General features: G+C 49.2%; 1 protein-coding gene across 3 annotated transcripts; it reads right to left on the reverse strand.

The window, feature by feature from the left end:
- Positions 1-1,839: 1,839 nt before the first annotated feature.
- Calb2 (calbindin 2) lies at positions 1,840-27,526 on the reverse strand. 3 transcript variants are annotated; one of them, NM_001368293.1, is made up of 11 exons: positions 27,358-27,526; positions 16,234-16,310; positions 13,967-14,056; positions 11,944-12,024; positions 8,670-8,726; positions 7,828-7,905; positions 7,357-7,412; positions 6,929-6,968; positions 6,615-6,668; positions 4,966-5,037; positions 1,840-2,511 (listed from the first exon to the last, which is right to left on the reverse strand). In NM_001368293.1, exons 1-11 carry the CDS (start codon positions 27,449-27,451, stop codon positions 2,398-2,400), a joined length of 813 nt encoding a protein of 270 aa, NP_001355222.1. In that variant the 5' UTR covers positions 27,452-27,526; the 3' UTR covers positions 1,840-2,397. The 3 variants fall into 3 exon arrangements, with proteins under 3 accessions (NP_001355222.1, NP_031612.1, NP_001355223.1); NM_007586.2 differs by having other exon boundaries at positions 1,840-2,514; NM_001368294.1 differs by lacking the exon at positions 13,967-14,056 and having other exon boundaries at positions 1,840-2,514.

Raw genomic sequence — 27,526 nt, forward strand, 5'->3', positions numbered from 1 at the left:
TGTCCAGACATGGGGTTTTGGTCCAAAGCTCAGAGCAAGGAGTGCCTCAGGTCACAGTGTGGGTGGCTTCTCTCTCTCTCTCTCTCTCTCTCTCTCTCTCTCTCTCTCACACACACACACACACACACACACACACACACACACACACACACATTTCTGAAGTTTCTGCTCTTCCAGTCTCAAAGCCACACACCTGCCAGCTCAGGATGACATCTCCTGCCTGGCAGCGTGGGTCTCAGCTTCCAGTCCCAGCAGCTTGGATCAGATGTCTGCACAAACCCAGTCAGGGACAGGGAAGGGGCAGAAGTCAGGTGGCACAGTCCCGGGCCATCTGCCCTGTGAGCAGGGTTGGGTTCTCTCAGAAATAGGCAATGGCTGAGAAAGAAATGAGTGTTACATCGGATTCATGTGGGTAAAATCTTTGTCTATTGCTCCAGACGGGCTTCTGGATATTAAACAGAAGGACATTTCCACAGGTGATCAGCCAAGTGTATGTTCTAACTGCTGTTTAGGAGTTATTGTACCCTGAACAAGCAACTCATTATCTGAGCCTTAATTTGTTTATCTGTTTAGTATCTGTCTCATAGAGTTGTTGGGGATTAAATAAAGCAGTGCTATTACAGAAAATCTTTTAGAAAAACCAAAATAGTCTTAAAAATTAGTCCTCTCCCTATTCTAGGATCTCTGACAGCTCTGTGGACCCAAAGCGGACCTAACAGTAAAGGGCATCTGACCAGGTGGTGCTGGGCTATTTTCACTTGAGGAGAGCAGTGAAGGTTTTGCCACATCACCGTGGGCATCTCTACTACAAGGGAGGCAGCGCTTTAGAATGTGGGTCCAGGTTGTTAGAGTCACACCCCGGCTCTCTTCCCAATTGCCCACTGGCTGTAAAGCTCAGCACTCGGTACTCATCTTCAGTTGCCCTGACTGTAGACTAGAATCATGGCATCTCTCTTAAAGGATGAAGAGGGGGTGTCTAAGCAACCCATTCTGCGTCATGACCTGGAGTTCAGAAAGCCTTCCACGAAACTGAGATAGAGAAACAGAACAATTAATTAATTAATTAATTAATTAAAGCAAACCAACAAATTAATGTGGGAAGGGCCAGGTCTCTGTGGGTGGTGTCACCCCTGGGCAGGTGGTCCTGGGCTGTATAAGAAATATAGCAAAGCAAGCAATAAAAAGGAACCTAGCAACCCTGCTTCAGTTCCTGCCTCCAGTTCCTGCCCTTATGTCCTCTGCCTTGAGCTCCTGTCAGACTTCTCTCCCCTATAACATATAGTCCAAACAAATGGTTTCCTCCTGAAGTTGATTTTAGTCATGGTGTTTATCTCAGCAATGGGAGAGCAAACTGGGGTAGTAAATGAAAGCCATGGTGTGTGCAGGTGTGTGTGTGTGTGTGTAGGACAACAACCTCGGGTGTCATCCTCAGGAATGCCATCCACTTCTTTTGAGACAGGCTCTCTGATTGGTCTAGAGTAGCTGGCCAGACCCCAACCAGGACCCTCCTGTCTCCGTCTCCCTTGCGCTACTGTCACAAGGACCAGCCATTTTGTCCCAGGTTCTGGGGTGATTCGCAGGTCCTTGTGCTGTGCAAAGGCAAGTGCTTCACCAAATGAACCCTCCCCACCAGAGCCTCGCTTCTGTTTTGGGGGTTGGCGTCAAACTTGGGGTATCCAAGGATCCTATTGAACTACTGATTCTCCTGGCATGTGGTGCCACACCAGCGAAATCTTAGGGTGGGGGATGTCCTAAACCCCAATCAGGTAGCCTCGATGACCTCCCCGTCCCTATGGCAGGCCCAGCCTTTGTCACAGAGAAATGTGGCCCACGACAAGAAACGGGTGAGTGTCCGCGACAGAACATTTCCACTTTATTCTCTGTAAACTCTTCTTTGGTAAACAAGAAGACAGGGGAAGCCAAAGAGAAAAGGAACACACACGTCAAGAACACAAGGAGAGGGCAGTCACCCTCCACAGTAGCTCTGAGAAGACAGCTAGATCATTAAGCAAGCTGGTGGGCAGAACCTGGAAGTCCGGGGTCAGCGGTGGACCGGGGAGAAAGGGGGAGGGGTGGCGCAGCAAGAGGAAGGAGTCCACTCTGTGGGACTCAGAAGCCTAAATCATACAGCGAAGGAACTCATGCATCGCAGCGGAGACGACAGAAGCTTCCCCTGCAGCCCCGCCCACCAACCGTGACCCAACGCAGGCACAACTGTCTATCAGGCCTAAGGAACCCTACCAGCCACCCTCTCTCCATCTCTCCTTTCCAGATCCACAGGCTGGTGTGTGCAGGTGGCAGGGGGTGGGGAGGTCTGGGAAGGAGTGTCAAGAGAGTCAGGACAGCGGGGGCGGGGTTCAAGGGAGGCGCAGAAGCAGCCCCTGTCCCTTCACCCCTTTACACGGGGGGCTCACTGCAGAGCACAATCTCCAGGTCCTTTCTGTAGAGCTTCCCTGCCTCGGCCAAGGACATGACACTCTTCCTGTAGGTGGTGAGCTGTTGGATGTTCATCTCCTGGGGGGATGGGGGGTGGAGGGAGAAAGAGGTGAGAGTGGGTTTAAGTGCCTGGCCTTGCCCAAAGGAGTCTCTTGCCCCAACACAGTCATGAACACACCGAATGGACCTTCCTATCAACTCATCCTAGGGTAAGGAGTCTAGATGGACAAAAGGCATGGGTTTTGCAGTCAGGTAAAGCTGGGTTAAAACCCTCTTTCTGACCAACTGGCTGCATTGCTTTGAGAAAGGTGGTCAGTTTTTCTGGGGCTCAGCAGCCTTAGCTGAAAAATGGGAACACCAATGATGGGAGACATGGTGATGGCCATCCGTCCAGAGAGGGGGACGACTGTTGTGGTCTCTGTATGACTCATGTCTACTTTTCCACCTCTCCAGGGCTCCATCTCCTCCTCCTCCTCCTCCTCCTCCTCCTCCTCCTCCTCCTCCTCCTCCTCCTCCTCCTCCTCCTCCTCCTTAGGGAGCTACCACAGCCTTAGGGATGCTGAGAACTCTTGATTTTCATTCCCATCAGCCCATCCCTTCAGAAGCCTCTCCAGTGGTAATCTGCTTAGAAATCTTATCTCAGTCCTCGAAGGCCTTGTCCAAAGGAGGCCACACCTGCTATGTGAGCTCACCCAAAAAGGCCCTTTCCCTTCCTAGCCCAGGTGCTGGAATTTTGTCATGCCGCTCTCTTTTCATTTGCTGATTCACTCTCTTACTGCCCAGGTGCCAAGTCTGGAGCCTGGCACACGCGGGAGGCTCCCATGGAACCAGCCTTACTAATACCCTGTTCCTGAACCTTCAGAGCTGCTTCCAAGTCCCAGCGCCCGACTCCCTGCCTTTGCAGGCACATCCAGGGCTGACCTGCACAGCTCTAGTCTCTCTTCTTCATGTGAACTAAGAAGGAGTCCAGTGAGTTGATGACCAGGGCATGCAGGTCACTCTGAGGTTTAGTGGAGGCATGTGTGCAGACTTCACCAACCTCAAGTGATAGGTGTGGCCTTATAAAAACTAATCATGCCTCATTCATGCAAGGCAAGTCAGTGATGGCTTTTCTTTCAGCTCCCTAATATTCATTTGAGCACACATGGGCACATAAATGATTTTCTGTTGGGATCTAGTGTCAGGAAAAGGGTTTACTGAGTTCTCAGACTAGCTCTGCCAAAGGCTTTCTTCTTCCTAGGAACTGTCTGAGCCCTTATCATTCACTCCTGGACTCCTCTCAGCCGAAGCACATGTAGGTAATATTAAAATGTAAATGTAGGTTCAAATCAATAAAGGCTGATACTCGGTGAAGCCAGAGAGACAGAAAGGACTGGCAAAAAGAGACAAATGGACCCAGAGGCTGCAGCAATTTTTTTTTTCTGAAATTGAGCATTAAATTTAGTTCTTATCTGGCAGCTGAAGCAGTTAGACAGCTCTAGAAGTTAAAGAGCGTTTGCTATTTAATTAAAGAAAGCGGCAGTCATCTTCTCAGGGAAAGCTATCTTCTGGCAGGTGAAGGGAGACAGCTGCAAAGGCTGACTTCTCATCACCATTCCACTAGATCCCTCCCACCAAGGGGACTGAGGTGAGACCATGGCATGTGTGTGTGTGTTTGTGTGTGTGTGTGTGTGTGTGTGTGTGTGTGTGTGTGTGTGTGTGTGTGTGTTGGTGGGGGCATTCCTGGAGGATTCCCAGAAGGTAGTACCAGGCACTAAATCACATCAGTGATTCCCTCCTAGCCTCTTCCCCAGCCCTAGATTCTTCAGTTAATGGATTTGGAACAATCTTTACCCCTCTCAGCCCCTGCCCTCCCAAATCTCTCTCTCTCTCTCTCTCTCTCTCCCTCTCTCTCTCTCTCTCTCTCTCTCTCTTAAAAGTCTTTCATGAGGGCCATTTGGCTGACACTTCTCCAGAATGGGCTATATCCACACTGTGCCATTCATTCACCACCATTCACAACAGCCAATATTTGGGGTGGGGAGTGGGGAGCATAGGTGGCAAGCGGGAAGACAGGATGGTTTGCACTCGGAAGGCGATTATCACTCAGCTCTTAGAGGAGAATTCCAACATGCTGTAACTCGGATGAGCCTTGAGTTCAGCATGCTGAGCGAAGTTAACCAACCACTGAGTAGTCACGTAATTCCCCTTCTACACGGCACCCAGGGCAGTGAATTTACAGATGTAAGATTACAGGACAGTAAGGAGAAGATGGGAGAGTGGGACTGTGGTTATTGGGTTTCAGCTTATGGAGATGGGGATGCTTATACAGTGTGATGAACATGTTGCATACCAATAGGGCATATTCTTTTACAGTGACAAATTTGGTTATGTGTATTTTAAATCACCCCCCTTCCAAAAGATACCCCACTCCACAAATTGCAACTGTCTTGTCATCACAGATCAGAGATGAAAGGATCCATCCCCCCTCTTTTTGTCTGTGTGCTCACTCCTCCCAGTCCTGGGACCCTAACCACGTCATTTCCTCACCTTCTTGTTCTTCTCATACAGATCCTTCAGGAGGGCGTCCAGTTCATTCTCATCAATATAGCCGCTTCCATCCTGAAGGTGGCAGCAGAGAGCAGTCAGCACAGTGCTCGCAAATCCAGACCCCAATCATCCTGACCACAGCTCTTTCCACTACCTAATTTCAAGAGCTCTGGGGTGTGTGTGTGTGTGTGTGTGTGTGTGTGTGTGTGTGTGTGTGTGTGTGTGTGTGTGTGTGTATGTGAGAGTATGTATATGTGTTAGTGTGAGCTGTGTGTATGAGTGTGTGTACATATGTGTGAGAGTGTATTTTGAGTGTGTATGTGTGTGTGAAAGTGTATGTGTGTGTATGTGTGAGTTGTGTGTGTGTGAGTGTGTGTGTATGTATGTGTGTGAGTGAGTTGTGTGCATGAGTGTGTGAGAGTATGTGCATGTATGTGTGAATGTGTGTGCATGTGTTTGTAAGTTTTGTATGTGAGTGTGTGTACTATATGAGAGTAAGAGTGTATGTGTATGTATGTGTGTGTGAGAAAGAGTGTGCATGTATGTGTGTGAGTGTGTATGTGTAAGATTTGTGTGGGTATGAGTGTGTATGCATGTGTGTGAGTGTGTGTGTATGTGTGAGTGTGTGTGTGTTTAGAGGGAGCGTCTAACCTTTCCATTTCTCTGCAAGGAGAAGTGCTCAGACCATAGGACAGAATAATGTACTTCGTTCTGTCAATAGCAGTTAACACAGGAACCAGACAGCTCAGTACAGATCGGCTTCTTTTCTGGTGGTGTTTCTTATTTGCATTACAAATATAAATGAGGTTGCAGAAGCTTAGAGGTAACTGAGTATAGCTTTTAAGTCTACCTCCAAACCTTTCGTTACAAAGGAGACCATCAGAGTCGCGTGGCAGGGGGACAGCTAAGATTGGGGTAGGGCTAGGATAATATTCTCACTCCCAAAGACCCAGAAACAATTGATTGAGCTATGTACGGTAGAATAAATACCCATAAGCCGGTCATCTCAGCACTCAAGAGGCCAAGACCAGAGGGTGAAGAATTTGATAGCATCTCAGGCTGCATAGAAAGACCCTGTCTCAAATCGAAACCAAAGTAAGAAAGAGAGAGAGGGGGGGGGGAAGAAGGGAAGGGAAGGGAAGGGAAGGGAAGGGGAAGGGGAAGGGGAAGGGGAAGGGGAAAGGGGAAGGGGAAAAGGGGAAGGGGAAGGGGAGGGGAGGGGGAGGAGAAGGGGAAGGGAAGGGAGAGGGGAGGGGAGGGGAAGGGAAGGGAAGGGAAGGGAAGGGAAAAGAAAGGGAAAGGGAAAGGGAAAGGGAAAGGGAAAGGGAAAGGGAAAGGGAAGGGAAGGGAAAGAAAAGAAAAGAAAAGAAAAGAAAAGAAAAGAAAAGAAAGAAAAAACCCAGAGTAACCAAACAAAAGACCATTTCTACTGCAGTATCATGACCTGACCCCACCATGTCCACAAGTGTTTCTGAGCAAAACTCCTGTAGGTCAGGAATCAAAGAATATGCCATTTATTTTCCCACATAGCAGAAGAAAGAAACCACAGGCCCAGGCGCCCCTTCTGAAAGCTAGTCCAAGCAATTCTGGCCATTGTCACTGCAGGTGACAGGGCTTCTAGCTTCCCACCCCATACTGTTCCCTCTCACCTTGTCATAAAATGTGAAGATGGCATTGAACTCTTCTGAGGTCAGCTTCATACCCTGGAAAGACCAAAGAGTTAAAGAAACGAAGCCCCAAAGTATAAATGAGAGAGGGGGGTGGTTAATGTGTAAGAAATCATATAATTCTGCACGACTTTTGGTGTGTGGTTGTGTGCATGTGCGTGCATGTGTGTGTGCACATGAGTGCACGTGCATGTGCGTGAGTGTGTTGGAGCAAAGGAGGGCAGAAGGCTGAAGCTCCAAGAGATGGGGGGTGGGGGGATGGAGAAAGCCAAAAGAGAGCAAAGCAACGTTTGTACCTGAAATTTCAGCAGGAAGTTCTCTTGTACAGGCAAGAGTCTGGAAAGAAAATATTAGAACAGAGATTAGAGAATACGCCAAGGGCAGCAGCCACTCAGATAGGAAGCAGGGTCTAGAGGAAGCGTCTGTAGCTATGGAAACAATCACTGAGCACTTTATAAAGCAGGAGTCAGTTGGAATGTTAAGAAAGAAAAAAAGAGGAAGAAAGAAATGGACAAAGTGTAGAAGCAAGGTTTCCAGTTCCTGGAGCGGGGCAGAGAGGCAGTGGGGAAACAGAGGGAGCCTGACACTCTGGGAGTCTGGAGGTGGGGATGGGGATAAGGGGTTTTCAATTCCAGCTGGTTTTGTCTTGGACTCAGATGGGACAGCAGCACAGGAGCCTGTTCAACGTGACACCGGGGGAGGGGGGTGCAGGAAAGGTACATACCTAGACATCTCTGAGAGACCCAATTTGCCATCTCCATTTAAGTCAAACATCCGTAGCTGTTGGGAACAGAAAGAGTTATCTGGGTTATCTAAACTTCTCAAATAAGGGCCTCCACCTGTTGTCATCTGCACTGGGGTCACTTGAAGCTAGAGACCAGCCTGGTCTCAGTCAATTACTAGGGGAGACAGTGACGATTCAGTACCCCTGGGGTGGTGAGACACAACAGCCATCACTGTGGACACAAGGCCCACCGTCTTGAGGTTCATCTTCTCCTGGAGATTTATGAGTTCCCATGGAAACAGAGAACCCCCAAGTCCGTTATCACCATGGGAGTTGGTTCAGCGAGCACGTCCGAGGACGTATGGTGCTGTGAGTGAAGCATTGGCAGAGAAAGGACCCTGCATGTTAGAAGCCTCAGGGCTCAGGACCCATGCCCCACACCGCTAGGAGAGAGGCAATGCTATCACTTACTATGGTCTGGGTGTACTCCTGGAGCTTAGGTTCATCATAGGGCCTGTTGGCCTTCTTCAGGAGGTCAGACAGGAATCCCTGGAACACCAAAGGCCTGTTCAGAGCCCAACTTGCTCATCTAGCCCCCCCCCCCACCCATTCACTTACTTATTCCTTTAGAAAATCAAAGTTGATCTTTAAGCTCTACCAATTACACAGCTTGCATTTCTCTAACTTTCCTAACCCCTTAATATCTATGGTATGACCATAAAGGCCGCTGGGTGGCTCCTGGGTACATACAACCTTGCACACATAGAATAAATGGTAGAGACTGGCTTTGACTCCCTTCTCAGAACCCAATAAAGGGCCCAGCTATGCCCAAGGGTCACTGGTCTCTCAGAGGAATTGGGGTAGATGTCTAAGTTAGATAGCCAATCTTCTGGAATTTCCTCGAGTACCTATATTGGATCCTCAGGTGCTAAGAAGTGTGCTTTGGTTGAATGCCTGGTCCTGTAGATCCCTATTGCTGGCACAGGACTTCTTCAAAGAAGTTCAACATCTGTGTCAGGATCAAGTACCTCTAAGGAGACCATAACCCCTAAGTGCTCCCCACTCAACATCCCTTCTCTCCCTGGTTCTTTTCACCCACCGACTCTGGCCTCAAGTTTATTCTCCATTCCTCCCCCCATCATTTATTCATTTAGACAATCAAAATTAATCTTTAACCCCCTATCAACCAGACAGCTTACATTTCTCGTACCTCCCTAGCCCCTTAACATCTGTGGTAAGACCATAAAGGCCGTTGGCTTGCTCTTGGGTACATACAGCTTGCCCTCCTCTACCATCCCTAGGACCCCTCATACCTTGAGCTCATTGGCTTCGATGTAGCCACTTCTGTCTGTGTCATACTTCCGCCAAGCCTGCAACGGGAATGCCAACCTAGTCACAAAAACACATCAAACCCTGCTACCTTCCCTCAGGTTCTCTTTAACAGGACAGTAGGGTCTTGGTCCCTTCAGTGTCACAAAGGAAGAAACAAAGGAGAGTCTCTTGGTCAAGGTTACATAGAAGGGGAGAAAAACTACCTGGCAAAGGCCTCTTATTTTAATTTGCTCCAGGCTTAGGTCCTGGTTTGTATGTACTGTTTGTTTTGTACGTTGAGGGAAGTATGGTGTGATCATCACAGCATGCCTGTGGAGGCCAGGGAACAACTCATAGAAGTTGTTTCCTCCTTTCAACATGTGTGGGCTTTGGAGTTTGAACTCAGGTTGTTGGAGGGAACAGCAATCACTCTTACCCACTGAGCCACCCTGCTAGCTCCTAGGTCCTCTTACGGATCGTCCTGCAAATCAGGGTGGGCCTTTTTTTTCTAAGTGCTAGCCAGGCAGTTTTGATCCGGGATAGAACAAGGACCTGATAGATCTTAGGTTTGCTTTGGGTATGAGGTCTCCTTTTATTGGTGAGGAGTGAGGGAGGAGGTGGGGATGGGAGGCAAACTCAGGAGGGAGCAGTAACAGGCCTGGTTCCTGTTTATTTTTCTCAGTCTGCCATCCCTCCCCGCAAAGATGTATTTCATAGACATGTTCAATGGTCAAGCAGAATTGTCAATGCAATTGGTTATTTTAGACTGTCCCCAAAACAACACTACTCCCTTGCCTTTCTTATAACCCCCCCCTCTCAACCTCTCTCTCAACCTCTCTCTCAAAATCACCTATTCTGCTCTCATATGGTCCAAGTGAGATTGAGAGTAAGCATGTGATCTAGGCCTGACCTCTCCCCACTCAGTTCCGGGCTCTGGTCTATGTCTTTTATTTGGTAAAAGTATTAGAACTCTGTAAAAACCAGAGCTTGCTGACCACATGAGCTACATCCTTTAACTCCTTCTTAGAGGCAGTTTCGGCTAGATGACGTAAGAGTCTCACCACCGTGGAGAGAGGGTCTCTTCCAGCTCCAGTGGAGCCTTTAAGAACTACAGCTCAGCTGGCTCCCCACTGGGTTCATAAGATGCTCTGCACCAGAGCCACCAGGTAAGCAGGTTCAACCATAGACACCATTAGATAACTAGTCTTTGTCTCTCTATGGTGTTAAATGTGGGGGGATAATTTGTCACACAGCAGCAGGTAACTTATAATGTCCTGAGACTCCGTGGTCCTATACATAAGGGCTCTGAAACCATCAGGTGGGCGAGATGGAATGTCAGGGACAGAACTGCCCGGGTCTGTGGCAAAGAGTCCCAGAGAACCTGGTTCCCCTCGGTCTTTGTACTATATTTGTGTTTCATATATATATTTCGAATTTTGCTCCTTTGACTTTTCTGCCCATCACACCTGGCTCCAAAGCCACACTTGAGCCACACTTGAGCCACAATGAGTTTCCTGAGAGGGGGAAAAACAAATTCAAATCTCCTCCCTGAAATTTCCCTCCAGTACACGCTACCTCTGTATGAGTGCTTCTCCTGTTGACAGGAGTCTCAGAACTTGTGGACAATGTAGGGTCTTTCATATATATATATAAAAGTGTGATTTTTCACTGCATACTAGGACATCTGGTCTTCGTTTTTCTTAGAGTTGTGAAACACAAGTAAAACCATCCTCTGGACAGCTTGGGTAGCTGCCCCCAATCCTCCTCCACAGGGCGAAACATCCAGAGGCTACTCTAACTATGATCCTGCAGCAGGTCTGACCACACCCCCAACTCCCCCATCCCACCCCCACCTCTACTCTCTACTGGCTCTGGGCTCTAAGCTCTCAACTTCCTTTCCCTTCTACCAAGGTGCCCTTATTCTCTTCTCATTCAAGGAAGAGAGTTAAAGAGACTCAGGCTTTGCAGAATCTAAAAAGAAATAAAAGGAGTCCTGAGGTATTCCTAAAATTAGATGTTAAATGTTGTGCTCAGCAGGATGGGGTCTATGGGAGAACACAGGGCCTTTCAGGGCTTCTGAGGGACCATTTCATGTTTGCAGATGCTAAGAATGGAATGAACAGCTAACCCCCAGGAAGGGTGGTGGGATCCCAGGAGGTGTCTGCGAGAGGGAGGCTGGGCTTGTTCAGCAGACATGCATGGGTGTAAAAGGGTAAAGGCATGCAAGAGTATAGCATCATGTCAACCACATGGAGGGAAAATACATCGAGAAACACACACACACACACACACACACACACACACACACACACACACACACGAGAGAGAGAGAGAGAGAGAGAGAGAGAGAGAGAGAGAGAGAGGGAGGGGGGAAGGGGGAGGGGAGGGGGAGGGGGAGGGGGGAGAGGGAGAGGGAGAGGGAGAGGGAGAGGGAGAGGGAGAGGGAGAGGGAGAGGGAGAGGGAGAGGGAGAGGGGAGAGGGAGAGGGAGAGGGAGAGGGAGAGAGAGAGAGAGAGAGAGAGAGAGGCTTTTTGAGGCAGGGTTTGTCTGTATAGCCCTGGCTGTCCTGGAACTCACTTTGTAGACCAGGCTGGCCTTGAACTCAGAAATCTGCCTGCCTCTGCCTCCCAAGTGCTGGGATTAAAGGTGTGCACCACCACGCCCTTCACTCCCCTCTCTTTTTATCTTTGTTTCCTTCCTTTCCCTCCTCCTTTCCCCCCTCCCTTCTTCCCCTTTCCTCTTCCTGCATTTCCTTCTGTGTTAGGGAGAGAACTCCAGGGCCTTGTACATGCTAGACAAACCTCCCGCCACTGAGGCACATCTTCAACCCACATCTACTTTCTATAGACAATAACTAACTAACTATCTAAATAAATAAATAAAATAGCCCTAGAGATGTACCACTTTTCTTTGACAGAGGCAAAGAAACTAAGTACGAAATTCAGCTCGTCAGCTACTTGACTTGTAGAAGAATCTTGCCATCTCAGAAAAACCGGAGAAAATCCTTTAAGTTGCCATAAATGTCTGGGCAAGTTGCACTGAAAAGAATGAGTCTTCCAGCTTGAAAATTGGTTCTTTCCAGCTAGGGGATCCGATTCAGTGTTGCAGGGCCTCTACAATGACCCAGGTAATACCTCTGCTACATAGACCACACACCTCAACCAGGAGAGCCCTGTGGGGTCTAGCATCTCCCAAGGACTCTCTGCCGGGTGTTAGGGCAGGCCTTCTCTGAATACAGGAGGAAGGGAGGTCGCCGTGTGCAGAGAGAAGGCTCACCTCCATAAACTCAGCGCTGGAGCCCACGTGCTGCCTGAAGCACAAAAGGAAATTCTCTTCGGTCGGCAGGATCTGCGCCAGCTGGGAAACACAGAAAACCACACCAGTGTGAGAGTGGGGAGGCACATCAGGGAATAGAGCCGGCTTTCCCACAGGAAGGATGGAAGATGGCCAGCAGACAAGCGGTATGGAAATGGCATTTTGCTCTCTTTCATTTCCTTCCTTGAGCACAGAAGCTGGCGGCCCTTCAAAGGGGTAGAAGGTTCTGAGAAGTGAGACGTTTGGGATGATCTCTACCCCGGGGAAAGGGGAGCCTTTACCACTTGGGACGCTGCTTTATTGATTGCAAATGAAGACTTTAGCAACTTCATTCTCAAAAATTGCAAATACCCACCATGCATCCAACACATGCAGCCCACCTAACTGCTGTGAATCCCCGCCCCTTCTCTCCCAGCATCCCTGGGCTAAGGCAAATCCTAATTAGTTTAATCAACCCCTCCCTCAAATGAGACAATCCCATTCCCCTCACCAGCGATTGGCTTTGGAATAGGCACGTGACCCAAAGTGGCCAATGACATGTAAGGTGGGCTACTGTGGCTTGTGGAGAAAGTTTCCTTGCATTTAAAGAGGGGACGCACTCTGCAAATGAACATGGCTGTGTCCGCATGATATTTCTGAAGTGTTTGCAGTCCTCTGGCTACAAGATTGGGGAACACAATGGTGTGCTGTTATTGTTGTTGTGGTGGTGGTGTTTTGTTTTTGTCTGTTGTCGTTGTTGTTTTAAAGCAGGGAACAGAGCCAAGAGAAGAGAGGCAGAGCCTTGACCATGGACTCGTTCTTTAGGAGAGTCTCTTGGCTTAAATGAGGAATAAGTAAACCACAGTGCCACACAGGACACAAGGCACGTTTGTAAAGTTCTAGTGACACACACGCCCCAACCCATTCTGGGGCTTATTTCCAGTATCTTCTCCCTGTTACAGCGGCAGTGTTGAAGAGCTGTGGGCAGAGACACCACGGGCCCGTAAACCCTGAAATATTTCTTACAGGTTGTATCTAATAAAGATGTCTTGCGACCCTGAGATTTACAATGGTCACGTTGTATCATGCCTCCTCTTTTAAGTTGATTTGTGTACATTCCTCAGTTGACCCGAAGGGCAACTGCCAGCTAGATACAACTTCCCCCGCAGGTGAACTACCCTCAGCTAAAATAGAACAGCCCTACTGGGGAAGGTCTGTGGTTCCTACAATTCTTGGGCAGAGCAGCCTGTACCCAATGACTTATTAATATGGGCCTCCAGGTGAAACGGAGAGTTCTATTGGAGATAGGCCAAGGCAGAGATGGTCTCCAAGCGTACCCTTCTCTCTGCACTTTGCAAACAATCCTCTCGTCCTGTCTGATCTCCGCCGCATGTCTCAACATGCATGCCGCATGTCTCAAGCTTCATTTCTAGAGCTTCGTCTGGTCTATCGTAGAATTTGAACCAATCTATCCTAGGAGGTCAAGGCCCTGATTTCTGGGCTACCACTACCATTCCTGGCCTCTCGACCACAGGTCACAAACTGATGATCATGGTTGGCATACATATTTACGTATAAGTATGAGCATATACGTGTGGCTGAGCATGTATGTATATGTAGGCATGTAGAAATTACATGGATTGTATGTCATGCATGTAAATTATCTAATATATATATTCATTTTTGGATGCGTTTAGGTGGGGTATGCAGACTCCTATTTACTAATCTTCCCACTGTCCTAAGCTTGGCTTTTCACACATTTACAGCAACTGTTGGATCCTGAGAGCATTTAGAGACCAGATCCTAGACCATTGTTTGTTCCTTGCTCTTTCCTTGGGTGACACACAGAGAAAGCCCCTATTCATTCTGTTCGGTTGGCTTAAGTGCTTCGGCAGGGATATTTCTTGTTTCTTGGACACAAGAACCTGTTACAACCTCAGCCGGACCCCTGGCACTCCTCAGCCACGCCCCCTGGCTCTCCTCAGCCACGCCCCCTGGCTCTCACCTCCGCCATCTCAATTTTCCCATCTGAGTTCTTATCATACTTCTGCATGAACTCCTTCATCTTCTCTCCAAAATTGTCGCTCTTGGACATCTGTGGACAGAGAGAGGAGGCTGATCCTGCTACCATGTTATGTAGAGTTGAGGATCTCAGTGAAGCAGGGCTGAGCTTCGTTTTGAGTCCTGAACACATGGCTCAGAAACGTGTGGCCCTGGTGCTCCGAGGGTCAGTCTGTGCTTTAGATGGGAGTCGCATGATTATCAAGGGACACAGGACACGTGGGCATGTTCTGTACCATGCGATTAGATGCACCCTTTGACGTTTGAGATCCACAGCTCCATAATGGGTTCGGCCTTATTTCCACCACTCTGATGGGAGTTACAGCTCTTAGCACAACCAAGCTCCACCCACCACACCACAATAGGTTCCGACCACTTTCACCAATACAAAATGAAGCGCTCATTCGCCTCTTTACAGATACACTTGCGATTCTGCGGTACTCTTATCTGATTTCACGCTAGAAGGGATGTGAGGGCATCACACAGCTCAGGGGAGATTTAAATTCCGCCACTCAACTATTCTAAGGATAGAAAAACCGATTACTTATTAAGAGTCCTGTTAGCCAGTTACCCGTCAACTTAAACATAGTGGTCTCTTGACGGTCTGGAACCTTTCCCCAGTTTTTGGGTGCGGCTGAGATGTCACCTGCACCCAGGAACTCTATCTTATCCTCAGCCAATGCTGCAGCCCCTCCCCTGCCCCAGGACCGTCTACTCTTCTGCTGCTTGCCCGGGGCCCTTCCACCGAGGCTTCGAGCTTCTTGGGATTGATCCAAGAGAAATTCTACAAATCCTGAGAGCTTTTTCTGGATTCTTCTGTATCACTTCTGGCCTTTGAATCTGATCTCAATGTACCAATCCTCGTCAGTCAGTGTTTATCTATATTTACAAATACGTAAGATCTGACGCCAACTACTTATTATAAATGTGGGCAGCCTAGTAGAGGTTTACCACGGTCCCCAGTGGGCAAGTCATCTCTGCATCTCACAGGTAAATGGACTCCAAGATGCAGTGACTTCCCTCATGTTCACCCAGCAGGTAAATACAGCTAGAGATTGAAAGCCTAGCTCCTGCCCCCCAAATCCACATGACAGATGCTCTGGGAATCGGTCCCAGATGACAGCAATTGGGATTGCGGTGGACAGACTTGTCAGTTACCCTCGTGCTGGCAGAGGGAGAGAATGACTAAGAGGATGATGGTTAGATTTGAAACTCTGGATTAAACACATTCTTCTGTGTTGTAGCTCATGATCCCAGAGTCAGTTGGAAAAGCCAGGATTTCTGTATCCTGGGCTCATATCATCCTAGTCACGAGGGCTGATGAGAGATCTGTGGGCAAGCACATCCACACCCCACCAGCAGCTGGTTCAAAGGTCATGACTCCTCCATACCAACAGGATGGTCAGGGCTCAGGGGGTGCTTCTGAGTAGCCCTTAGTTTTCCTTACAGAGAAGCTAGCCTTTGTTGGTCTAGAAGCTGGATCTGTCCCCTCTTCTCCACCAGGAGACATTTGATAATGTCTGGGACATTTTGTTTTGTTTTGTTTTGTTTTTAGTGGTGTGTTTGTTGTTTGTTTTGATAGGGTCTCACTCTGTAGCCCTGGCTATCCTGGGACTCACATTGTAGACCATATTGGCCTCAGACTCACAGAGATCTGCCTGCCTCTGCCTCTCAAGTACTGGGATTAAAGGTTTGCACCATCACAACCCAACTTAGGACATTTTTGATGCCTATGACTTGGCTATCTCCTGGGTAGGTGCAAACGTGCTGGATAACACACTATAACATAAAGACATCCCTTATGACAAAAACTATTCAGCCTCAGATGACAACAGTGCTGAGGCTGGGATACTTGCAGGCATTTTGGGGTCCTCTGAGAACCCCCTCGTGAATTATAAACCCTTGGCCTTCTGGGCAGTGTTTTCGGGAAAAGATAGATCCATGCACACATAAGCACATACCTGTGCCGTTTGAGGGAATTCATCAACTCTTGGCTTTCATGGTGGTTAACTCCCTAAGTCACCCAAGGATGTTCAAATGAGGTGCTCTTAGGGAGAACCTGGCTTTTCTTTATATCCTTACAAACGAAAGACTCTTTAGTGCCAAGATTGGAGAGACCCCAGGTCTCTAGATGTATGGTCTGTCAGACCATTCTCAAGACTAGATAGGTCAAGATGACAAGAAAATCCCAAACACGGGGGTGGAGCTTACCATGCCAGAACCCTTCCTTGCCTTCTCCAGCTCCTGGAAGAAGTTCTCTAGCTCTTTACCTTCAATGTACCCATTTCCTGTAACGATAGATAAAGAGAATATCAGAGTTAACCTTAGAGCTGAATAATAAGACTAGGAAGTCACCACCTCCACGGAGAACTTTCCCCCCACTCGTCTGCAAACAGGTATCTTGGCCAGTCACGTTAAGGATGGGTCCTTGTCCTCGGTGCACTTGCAGGCACATGTTCAAGATTAATAATGTGTACCCTTGGAGTACTCAGCCAGCGCCTGCAGAACACTGGGGGAACGGACATCTGGTCCGCTGGCACAGATGGCTGCTGTTTCTGAGCAAGCGCTGTGTGCTAGAGGTCCCACGAGAAGCATCGTCTACATCAGGATTTGTCAGCAGGTAGTAGGCCTGCGACTAGGGCAGAAGTTGGGTTTCTAAGCTTGAGAAGGTGTATAGAGTTGGAGAGTGTCCTCCCAGCAACCATTGGGAGCCTTAGAGTGAGACTCTATTTGGAAGTAGGGTTTTTATAGATGTCACTAGTCATGACAGTGGTCAAAGCATAGAGAAGACAGAGGCAAAGATTAGAGCAACATGTTTCCAAGCTAAAGAATATTGTGGATTGCTGCTGCCTCTAGAAGCAGAGGCATGCAACAGTCAAAGCCTATAGTGTATGCATAAGCACACATACACACACACACACACACACACACACACACACACACACACAAACTTGATTTCATAGTTCTAGCATCAAAAACTAGAAAGATTTATTTCTATTGTGTTAGATTACCCATTCTGTAGTACTTTGCTGTGGCAGTCTCAAGAAACAAATATAGAAGGGACCCATGGGAAAAATTATTCAAGCCATCTCATCTGCAGAATGGCTTACTATAGTTAAATAGTTCTGCTGGTTGTTATTTTAGACAAGGTCTTACCATATAGCCCAGCCTGGTCTCAAACTTACAACCTTACTGCTTCTGCCTCCCAGGTTGTAAGATTATAGTCATGTGGCTTATGTTGTGAGACTTTTGGAGAGAGAGAGAGAGAGAGAGAACAAGTGTATGCACACATGGATGCGCAGGTTGTATGCACATATGAAAACAAAGGTCAATGTTGCATACCTCCCTCTGTCATTTTCTGCCTTATTCTCTCACTGAACCTGGATCTGATTATTTTGGCTAGATCCTCATGAATTTATCGATCTGCCTGTCTCTCCCCAAAAGTTCTGGAGCTACTGCTGTGCACAGCCACATCTGGCTTTGACACAGAAGCTGTGAATCAAACTCAGGTCCTCATGCTTGTGCAGTAGTCTCTCCAGCTTCGAGGTGGGAGCTTTCTGCATAGAGACCACACAGTCTGTGTTCATGATGGGAATGGACCTGAGGAAAGAGTGCAGCAATCATAGCCAGGTCTGAAGGTCAAGGCCTGGCTTGTCTGAAGATCACATGAGTGAGAAGTCATATAGGTTCTCACAACTGGAGCCTGAATGGTCCAGACACTGGTGCTGAGATGAGTCTATGGCCAAGGTCACCGGTCTGTGCTAGCACTTACGGGAGGAACTCAGGCAGGGCCAAGGCAATGGCTCTAGAATTTACTGCATGTTGGGATCTCTTGAGGATCATTAAATAATATGAATGTCTGGCTCTCACCACTAGACATCCTGGTATCACTCGCTTGGGCTGTGAACTCAACATCGTGATTTTTCTTTCTTAAGGCTCCCAGATGATTTCCTTGTACAGCAATGTTAGACAATCAACTAACATCAAGTTCCTAATCTGATCAATAGCAGGGGAGCAAGGTCGCCATGGAGGAGGCCCAACCTGAATGGTTAAGAAGGTGATCACTTTCTTCAAGGGCGTGTGGAGCTGCAGACTTAATAAAAGAACCACACAGAAGGATTTGCCTTGGCTTCTGTGGGTAACATGGGGATGGGAGGATCTTTCCAACCTCTCTTCCTAGTGTCCCTGAGGTCTTAAGTCCAAAATAAATAACCTCAGAGGCCACTCCTCCTGGGGAAGATGCTCCAATAAATCTAGTATAGAGAGAATTACATGAGATGAATTATGCATTTATTTTTGTCCGCAAAGAAAAGGTGATTACTGGGCCCCTCTGGGAGGAGGCAATTGTCTTTTCTTCTAGGATGTTCTACAAAGTACTTCAGGAGAGTTGGAAATTCACAAGGGGGGTGGGGCTTGTTGGCCTGTGAGGCCAGCTGGGGTGAAGTGTGGTGACCAGGAGCTTTCTAGGCAAAGAAGCAGAGATGTTGGTGACAATCCTGAGTGGTTACCTAGTGATATCTCTCTGACCTGACAATTATCCCATGGCTGAGATGCAGACTCCCCTTGGCCATGGCTGAGTGCAGAGCCTTGGTCCCCACCCTCTTCCCCTAGGAGGCTTTACAAAGTTAGGTAGGGAGGCAGAGCTCAGCTCTGAGTTTATTGTCACCCAGAAGCCCAAGGCTAGGGTGAGTGGTGTTAGAGCTGAGGGCAGGAGCTTAGGAGCTGGACCTATGAGGATGAATCGCAGCTCACAATGTAGAGGCCATGGGGGGGGGGTTGGGGGCAGGAGCTGAGGTTGGGTGTGTGGAGGAGTGTGTGTTTCCCGAGGGTATCAGACGGTGGATGATGGGAAGATGAAGCATCCACATGAGGAAGAGCTGCATCCACTCAGCTCTGCAGAGCATCCCTTACCAAAAGCCCTCCCCGAGAGACCCACTTCACATGGCAGGTGATGGTGTGTCCTTTCTCTGTCCCTCTATTTGCTGCATAGGGGGTTGGTAAAGTTACCAGCCCTTCCTACCTAGGGACTGACACCTGTTTGTCCTCCTGGGACATGCAGACTTTGAGCATCACCTCTCTAAACCTCAGTTTCTTCAACTGTAAAAGGAGACCAACGGGAGTTCCTCCTCCTGTGACCACTGGAGAGAGGCAACTGAAGAACAGTGAACTTACAGAGCCCACACAAGCCTCAATGGTGCAGGTGCTATAGGCATTGATCATCACCACTGTGGCTCCTGCCTCCGCACCATATTAGGAACACTTTGGCCTTGGACTGCTAAATGATGATGTAATGAAATAGAGGTGTTTTCCCTCCAAGGACCTTTGGGCAGGATGGACAAGAAAGGGCTCAGTGAACAGTCCCAGGCAATGGGAGGAAGAAAGAGAAGGAAGAAGAAACTTAGAGGCAGGGAGAGGGGATCAGGAGCTGCGATGGTCCCCTTCTCGGATACATCGAGCAGCAAGGGGGTTCCCACACACACCCATGGGGGCGTGATAAAAATCCCCATGTGCCTTCCTGAACAAAAGGAGAAAATTTAGCTCCATGCAATGAGCTTCTGCTTCAAAGGGAACAATCGTTCCAGGCTGTAGGCATGGCCCTGTTCCGACAAATCACAGAGTGGTCCAAAAGCCTGTGACCAGCCATTGAAAAGGCCGGACAGGCTACTGAAGGTGGAGAGTGAGAAGTGGGAAATAGACACACAGGTCCAGAAGAAGGGCTGTCACCACTGAGGGGACAGGTGCTCCCTCCAAGGCCACCACAGCCATCATTTAACCCTTTCATGTAAGGCTGGGATACAGAAGCCGTTAGCCAACATCCTTCTAGGAAGATTTAAGTGCTGAGGGTATGGTTTGCTTTTTTCTGCGACCTTGTTACAGTTCGGGGAGTTGGGGGGCACCAAGGATATCTCATGTGAATGGGCATTTATAAAAGATGTGGTTACCATAGTAACCATCATTGCTAACCTCCTTCAAACCATGAACATTAGGGAGAGGGGACTGAGAGGGAGCGGGGGGCGGGGGGAGGTTTGCATCCTTCCTGAGCCTGCTTTTGCTTCCACATTTCACCACTGTGTACCCCAAAGCTAAGGACAGAGAGCATTTCGTTGTCGTTAATCTGAGCTCAGAGGATTGGAAGTCCTTGACGGAAGGAGTCTGTACCCCAGAAAGGTTTTATTTGTTCCTCCCTGAGGTTCCTATGTGCAGATTTTCCGAGGTGAGCAGACAAAAGGTACCCAAGGAGAGGGACTGTGCCTCCAGTTTCACGACTGTCCCTTGCTCCGGAACAAACCAGTTCCTCTTGGGCCCCCATTTCTCTCTCAAGTGAGCAAAACTGCTTAAACCCTTTCTGCTTGATAAGTCATCAGGAGAGCCATACAAAGTAACGTTCGGGGGAAAATGTAACATCTCCTATAAATAGAGCATCCTTTTTTCCTCCCTCACCTCTTCAGCCCTAAGGGTTTCTGACAACTTCTGGTCTCTTTAGAGTGCCCATTCTCAACCAGAGCCCTGGGAAGCTAAACAGCAATGCCACTGCCTGCGCCCCATGCCAGGCTCTCTGACTTAATTGACGAGGTGCTCCTGTCTTCCCAGCTCCCCAGGCTGGCAGTACATCTCAAATAGGAAGGTGTACAGCCATCACCTAGGGATCTTGTTAAAGTAAAAAAAAAAAAAAAAAAAAAAAAAAAAAAAAAAAAAAAAGTTTAGTTTGGTAACTTTAGAGTACCACAGAAGAGCTGGCTGTTCCTGCGTGGTTATGTGGACTGGCGGTAGGTAACCTGGGAGCTGGTTAGAAACGCAGAGTCCAGCTCGGGCTTAATTCCTAACCCTGACCTCTCACAAGGGCAGAATCATAGGTCCCCTCTCTCAACACCCTGAATCTCTCACCGGGTGTGGCACCCATGGATCTTTTTAACTACACCTCAGGGTTTCTCTCGTTTCCTGTGGTGGCAGCATCCGCGTGCTCGGGAAGCTTGCTAGTGTTTGTGTTATTTTGCGTAGCAGGCACTGGCCAGTTCCAAAGCCCTTCCATTTCTGCCCTGTTCTCCTTAGGTTTCTGCTACACAAACACATTGACGTTATAATCCTAGCCTGGAAAAGAGGCCTGGTGGAGGTTGGGTGTTTCCATCACCTGGCTAACAGAGATCACAATCTCCTTTTGTTCATCTTAGGGATAAGGTTTGTCCATAGCTCGACTTGTCTGGATTTCTCTGTCCATCACATGCCTATGTACGCTCCCCACACCTCTCTCCTAGTGGCTCCTTGGTTTAAAATGCCCCAGATCTGCAGCTCACAGAAGAACATTTGGCTACTCCCGTTTTTAATCTACTACTTCTGTAATGGGGCTCGGGAGCTGGGCTGGGTCCCCCGAACCTGTGGGCAGCTGGCAGCCTGACCCTGGGCTGAGTACCAGGCATGGGGAGGCCAGAAGGAAGGGGCAGATTGAGCCAGAGAGGTAAGACTGCAGAGAGCCAAATAGGAGGGGAGGAGGCCAGAGCCTGAGGGTCCAGATGGGGCTGGCTGGGCACAGGAGGGCATCTGATGCAATCCGCCAGGAGAGATGCCAGCCGGCCGGGTGCTGCAGAGGCTCTGTTCTTGAAGAGTCTAGTGCCTGCTCTATTAATTCTGGCTCTGTGGGAATTGGGGAAGATTTCCCTATGAGGTCTCCTGAGCCCCAGCAACCTCCCCAAAGGCCTTAGCTCATAAAAGCACCTGTGTCTGAACAAGCAGGGGGTGGGGACATAGAACACCTGGGTTGGTGGCTGCCTGGGGAAGGGCAAGCTGAAGTATCTTGTCAGTATAAACACAGTACCTCAGCCCTGCCCCTGACTGCCTCTCCAGGGAGCCCTCCTCCCCCTGCTCTTCACAGACCCAGCTTCCCTACTTCTGGCTGGTGCAATCGCAGTCCAAGAAGTGAGGTGTTGGATACCCAGAGGTTCCACGGCTCCGAGTTGATAGACCGAGTACACGCCACACCAAAGGGAATCGTTAGTGGAATAATCAGTGTAGTGGTGAAGGAGACTAGAGGGAGCAGGCAGATTCTAGAAGCCACCCTACCCTACGTGAGCCAGGAGGCTTTCCCAGCGAGCCTTTATCACGGATGCCAAGCTGGGGCCAAGATGGCGACAGGGTTAGTTTGACTACTGAATTAGAAGAAAGCCATCTTCATGCATATAACACCTTGCTCCCAGACCTAGACCCCCACTGACTGTAATGAACTGAGACCCCAACGTATGTGTGCCGCTGAGGTCAGAGGTCAAGCTCAGGTGTCACTCCTCAGGTGCCATCCATCTTTTTGGTGGTGGTGGTGGTGTTTGCTTGTGGGGTTTTGTTTGTCTGTTTGTTTTTCTTTTAGACAGGGTCTCTTGCTGACCTGGGGTAGGTCAGTGAGCTCCAGGGACCCACCTTCCTCTCACCACCTCGAGATTGCAAGTGTGTATCAAAGCTCTTTGATTTGTTTTTAAGTATGCTTTCTAAGGATCAAGCTCAGGTCGTCCTGTTTGCAAAGCCAGCGATTTACACGGAGTCATCTGCACTGCCCCCTGGGGTTTCTGAGCCTAGGATGGGCTTATGATAGTGGTTCTGGTGAACTGCAGTCAGCATAGTTAGTCTACATGTAATACGTGCACGCGTGTGCACACACGCGCGCGCACACACACACACACACATACTAAGTAGTGCAATACATAGCACCTACTGTGTCTTGTACTCTTGATTTCACAAGTCTTTCACTTAAGGTCCCATGAGCTGTCATTTAGTGTGTATGTGTGCATGCATGCACATGTGTGCCTGTGTAAGCAGGCATGTGTGTGTGCTGCTTGTGTGTGTGGTGTGTGTGTGTATATATATGTGTGGTATGTGTTTGTGTGTGTAGTGTGGTATGTGGTGTGTGTGTGTATGGTATGTGTTTATGTGTGTGGTATGGTATGTGGTATGTGTGTGTGTGTTTGTGGTATATGGTATATAGGTGTGGTATGTGGTATATTGTGGTGTGTGTGCTGTATATGTGTGTGTGATGTGTGATATGGGGTGTATATGTATGGTGTGTGGTGTAGTGTGGTATGTGTGTGGGGCACGCGCATGTATGCCTGTGTATGTGTGTGATGTGTGGTATGAGGTATATATGTATGGTGTGTGGTGTGGTGTGGTGTGGTGTGGTGTGGTGTGGTGTGTGGTGTGTGCAGTATGTGTTTATGTGTATGGTGTGTGTGTATATGTGGTATGTGTGGAGTGTGGTGTATGGGTGGTGTGTGTGCATGTGGTGTGGTGTGCACACCTGTACATATGTGTGTGTTGCTAAGTATGGAACTCAGGGCCTCACCCACGACCCCTCTTCCCTCTCCTAGAAACAGAACTAGCGATGCACAGGACTCTGGGAAGGCCTGGACCCCTGGTTCTGGCTCCCTGGTGCTATGGCGTTTGCAGGACACCCAGTTAGAACCACTGGGGTTAGGGAGAGAAGATCCTGGCAGAGCCCCCCTCGATATGGAATGGCCCGTTTTTATTATTAACTTTCAAAGTCCTCGGCGTATGGGGTGGGGGATCCGAGCTCCACACAGATAAGGAACAAGGTCTAGTCCTTCTAAAAGGCTTTGAGAAGCTCACCCACCAAGGCTATTGGAAAGCAGACAAGGCCCAGAAGACTCTGACAGCCCCCTGTGGGTTACCTGTAGCTAGGTGTACATTCTTCCTGAGAAAGAAAGCGTCCATACAACTATTTTCCTTCTTACATAGTAAACTCAGCTCACCTTGTGCCTTGCTTAAGTGGCATCGACTCCATCTCACTTTGATGGCTCTGTGCTGTCCTACAATGGAGCTGACTAGAATCCACTTTTTGTTGTTTTTGTTGTTGTTTACTTTCAAGTAACTCCTTTCGTAGGCTCTCTTGCTTGTGCACCTTTCTACGTATTTAGGACAAGAGCCCGGATCAAATGCTACCTCTCTTGGCCCATGAATGTCTGCTTGCTCCTCTTTCTCGTCTGCATTCTGATTGCTTCTGGAAGGCTGACAGAAAACACCTCTATTTCTTTGCTGAGCCACAACGTGGCTCCTCACAGATTATCAGTGGACTAGGAGCCTGAGTAATGTCTGTCAGAACCACACAGAGATGGTATGTAAACTCTGACTTGGGCATCCATATCTCAGCCACCTGAATCTCTCTCTCTCTCTCTCTCTTTCCCTCTTCTCCTCCCTTACCCTTTCTCTCCCTCCCTCCCTCCCTCCCTCCATTCATCCATCTGTCTGTCTGTCTGTCTGTCTGTCTGTCCCTCTCCGTCTCCCTCTTTCTCACTGTGTTGTTGATGACTGAACCTAAACCCTGCTACTCAGAAGATAAACATTTAGATAAACAGAGCTTCATCTCCAGCCCTCTTCTTCCTTTTTATTTTGAGATAAGATTCTCACCAAGTTGCCCAGGCTGGCCTGAAACTCATTCTTCTGTGATGCAGGCAGTGCTTGGATCTGCAGTCCTCTTCCCAAGCTGTCGGGCATAGGCCTGTGCTACCAGGCCTGACAGCCACTTGGATCTTATAGAGTCAAAGAACTGCTGACAAAGTGACCAGGAAGCAACAGCGTGATGGCTTCAGATACTGTGTCACCCTGAGCATGGAGGTGACATGTAGAAAATCCTCAGAGCCTACTAAGGCATAGGGAGGTTTGGCTGCCGCCTCACTGGGTCCTGATATTGCATCAGAGAGACTGATGGCTCCCACTGTCCACTCTTGGTGACCTATGAGGAAGAGTTGAGTGGTCTAGGAGGCTAGGAGCGATCCCTGGCCCTTTCCTGCTCAGCTTCTGACTTTTCAAATACCTGCTCTCCATCCCCACTGCTAGTGACCTCTTTGAGTACAGTCTTTTCGAATGGAAGGACTAGGTAGCACCTCTTCTTTCTGACTTGAAAGGGGCTGAGTAAGGGTCACCACACCCAGCCCCAGCTCTCCTCTCACTGGACCAAGATCTTTTCTAAAGTCTCCTTTGTTTACAAGAGTCCAGGAGCGAGGTGGCTCCTCTCCCTGGTGCCTATGATTAACTGGGCTCCAGTGAGCTTCCTCCAGGGACTCTGGGAGCTGTGGAGAGTCTCCCAGAGGTTTTTAAGGTAGTGGAGTAACAAACCTACAACAGATCCCTACGTTGCAAACAGAAGCCAGGACAAGAGAAAAAAAAGAGAGAGAGGCTCAGACAGAGCCAGAGTAGGGCAGGTGATGAGGGGCTGGGCTCATCTGCAGCCTTGGGGTGTTCAAGAGGCCAAGGTGAGGGCCAGCCACCAAGGTACCGAGAAAGGCAGTCCCAGGCTTATTTCTAGATCCCTCAGTGGAATCCCAGTTTCTCCATCTATGCCCTTTCGTTTCATATCGATTTCAGTTCTGGGCCCACTTTGGGACTTCCTTGAGGGTGTGTATGCAGGGGTCCCTTTCTGGGATAAAAAGGAATTACCCCCCACCTCCAAAGCAGGGCTGAGGATCTTTTGTGGGCTAGTCCTAGAAAAAAAAACCCTCTTTCTATCCTAGTAGGAGTCCACTTGAATGGACGCTAGCCCCAGCTGGGAGCCACCACCACCACCCAAGTCCTGCATCATCTTCAACTGCACAAGGGGACTCTGCCAGGAAGCATCTCAGGGTGGGACCAAAAGGGTGCAATTGTTTGTTTTTCTTTTAGAAAACTCGGTATCTCAGAACAGACTAAATATAAGGTTTTCATAATGACTGAAAGGATCACTGATGGCCCCCAGGGAAAAGTAGACGTGGAGTCGGCTGTTTCTAGCTGACTCATGTAGCAGGAGGCCAGTGGTATAACCCTGACAGCTTGGTAACTTTCCTTGCCTCGCGCCAAGTCTCTGGTGCAGATACACTGGCCAAAGCATGTCCCGTGTGCAACGCAGTGATGAGAGGCCGTGAGGCTGCTGTCAGAGCCCCTTCCATCAGGGAGCTGGGCACCAGAAGCAGGGAAGTGGAAAGGCAGCCTCTCCTTGGCCCCATTTTTCAGACTGAGAAACTGAGGCACCACCTTCAGTATCAGTAGTTCTCGGGCAGATCACCATCCCCCCCACCCACCCCCACCCCCCAGTATCCAGATACCTAGTCCTCAACCCCTCCAGCTTTCTCAGTTGCCTCCAAGGAAACTTCACCCACTGGCATCCTCAGACACTAACCCTTTCCTTGCCAAGGCAGACACTGGGAGCAGAGGACCTCTGTGCACCCACTTTCATACCTTACCAAGGGGATTCGGAGAGGAAGGAGAGAATGTAGGGAGTTGCTAACCGATAAGACTATTCCCTGCCCCCTCCCTCTCAGTCCCGGGATAAACAGGGCCACTGAGCCACCACCCTGCCAACAGGTCTGAGATGCCAGTGCATTCTGGGTGTTCATCTTAGCCAGGCGTTGGAGGGTGAATTGAATTTTTTTTTTCCTTTTCTTTTCTTGAGTGATAGAAAAGTCTCGGGCAATATCAGAAGCTGGGGGGTGGGAACAGAGGAGAGGTGAGGGACGGGGTGGTGTGTGTGCTCTTTTATATTTGAGTCAGATAAGACTGTAGACACTTAGAATCCCAGGTCTGGAAGCCACCTCCAAAACCATTCACCTGGACCTCACTTTTTGGGTTGGTCATTGTCAAGACCATGTAGTGGAGTGTTGGTCACTGGAGTGTGACACCACTCCCCTCCACCCCCATCTACAGACTCACAGGGTACCCAGGAATCTATATTACCAGGTAGCAGGCTGGGGGCTAATACCAGGACCCTCCCACCACATCCGCTGCTGCTGTAGTTGGGAAACCCACATACTGGTAGGGTTTTAAAAAAAAATAGATAAAGAAAGCCTTGGTTTGTTTAAAAAAAAAAAAAAGCCCCCAATGCATCCTCTACTCCTGCTCCTGGCCAACCAGGCTAGGGGAGCCGCCCCCTCCCCCCAGGTTCCCTTCAGGACGCTCAGCTTTCTCGAGCCTCTGAAACTGGTGATGGGGGTAAGAAGCAAGAAGGGAGAGTGAGGTTTGGAGACCTGTGGCTACGGGACTGGAAGCAGGGCGTTAGCTTGAAGGAAAAGGTGAGGAAGGAGGCAGGGGAATGTGTCATGGGAGCCTTTTTTTGCCTAGGCCTCCTCTCTGGGAACGCTCAGACTTGCTCAGAACCTGGGCCCTGGCCACCCTGCATTGGGAAAACTTACTGACAGTTGCCACCAGGGCAGCCGGGCATTTCCCCGAACTCAAGACCCCAGCAGGCTCTGCCACAGAACAAACCACTTGGGGGCGAAGCATACCTACCCGCATTGAGCCATGCCCCTGACCCCTTTGCCAAGCTCAGGTCCCCGAGGGTCAAGGGGCCCAGAAGTTGGGAGCTTTACTGACCGTCAGCATCAAAGTGCTTCCAGATTTCCAGGAACTGGGATGCAGTCAGCTCGGCCAGGTGCAGGTAAGGGGGCTGCTGCTGCGGGCCAGCCATGGCGAGCCGCTCCGGAGATCTTAAGCCTCTCTCTCAGCGCGCTGTCACTCGGTGCCGCTTGGCTCTGGTTCTCGC

This window comes from Mus musculus, chromosome 8 (assembly GCF_000001635.26).
Source record: "Mus musculus strain C57BL/6J chromosome 8, GRCm38.p6 C57BL/6J".
Lineage (NCBI taxonomy): Eukaryota > Metazoa > Chordata > Mammalia > Rodentia > Muridae > Mus > Mus musculus.

What these genes read in the sequence shown, in the direction of transcription:
- Calb2 (NM_007586.2), bottom strand. Translation starts at nt 27,451, where the DNA reads ATGGCTGGCCCGCAGCAGCAGCCCCCTTACCTGCACCTGGCCGAGCTG. An exon ending in GGAAAATTGAGATGGCGGAG is followed by an intron (nt 12,025 to 13,966) that starts GTGAGAGCCAGG and finishes TGTGTTTCCCAG; the next exon opens with CTGGCGCAGATCCTGCCGAC. An exon ending in ACTTCCTGCTGAAATTTCAG is followed by an intron (nt 6,669 to 6,928) that starts GTACAAACGTTG and finishes TGGTCTTTCCAG; the next exon opens with GGTATGAAGCTGACCTCAGA.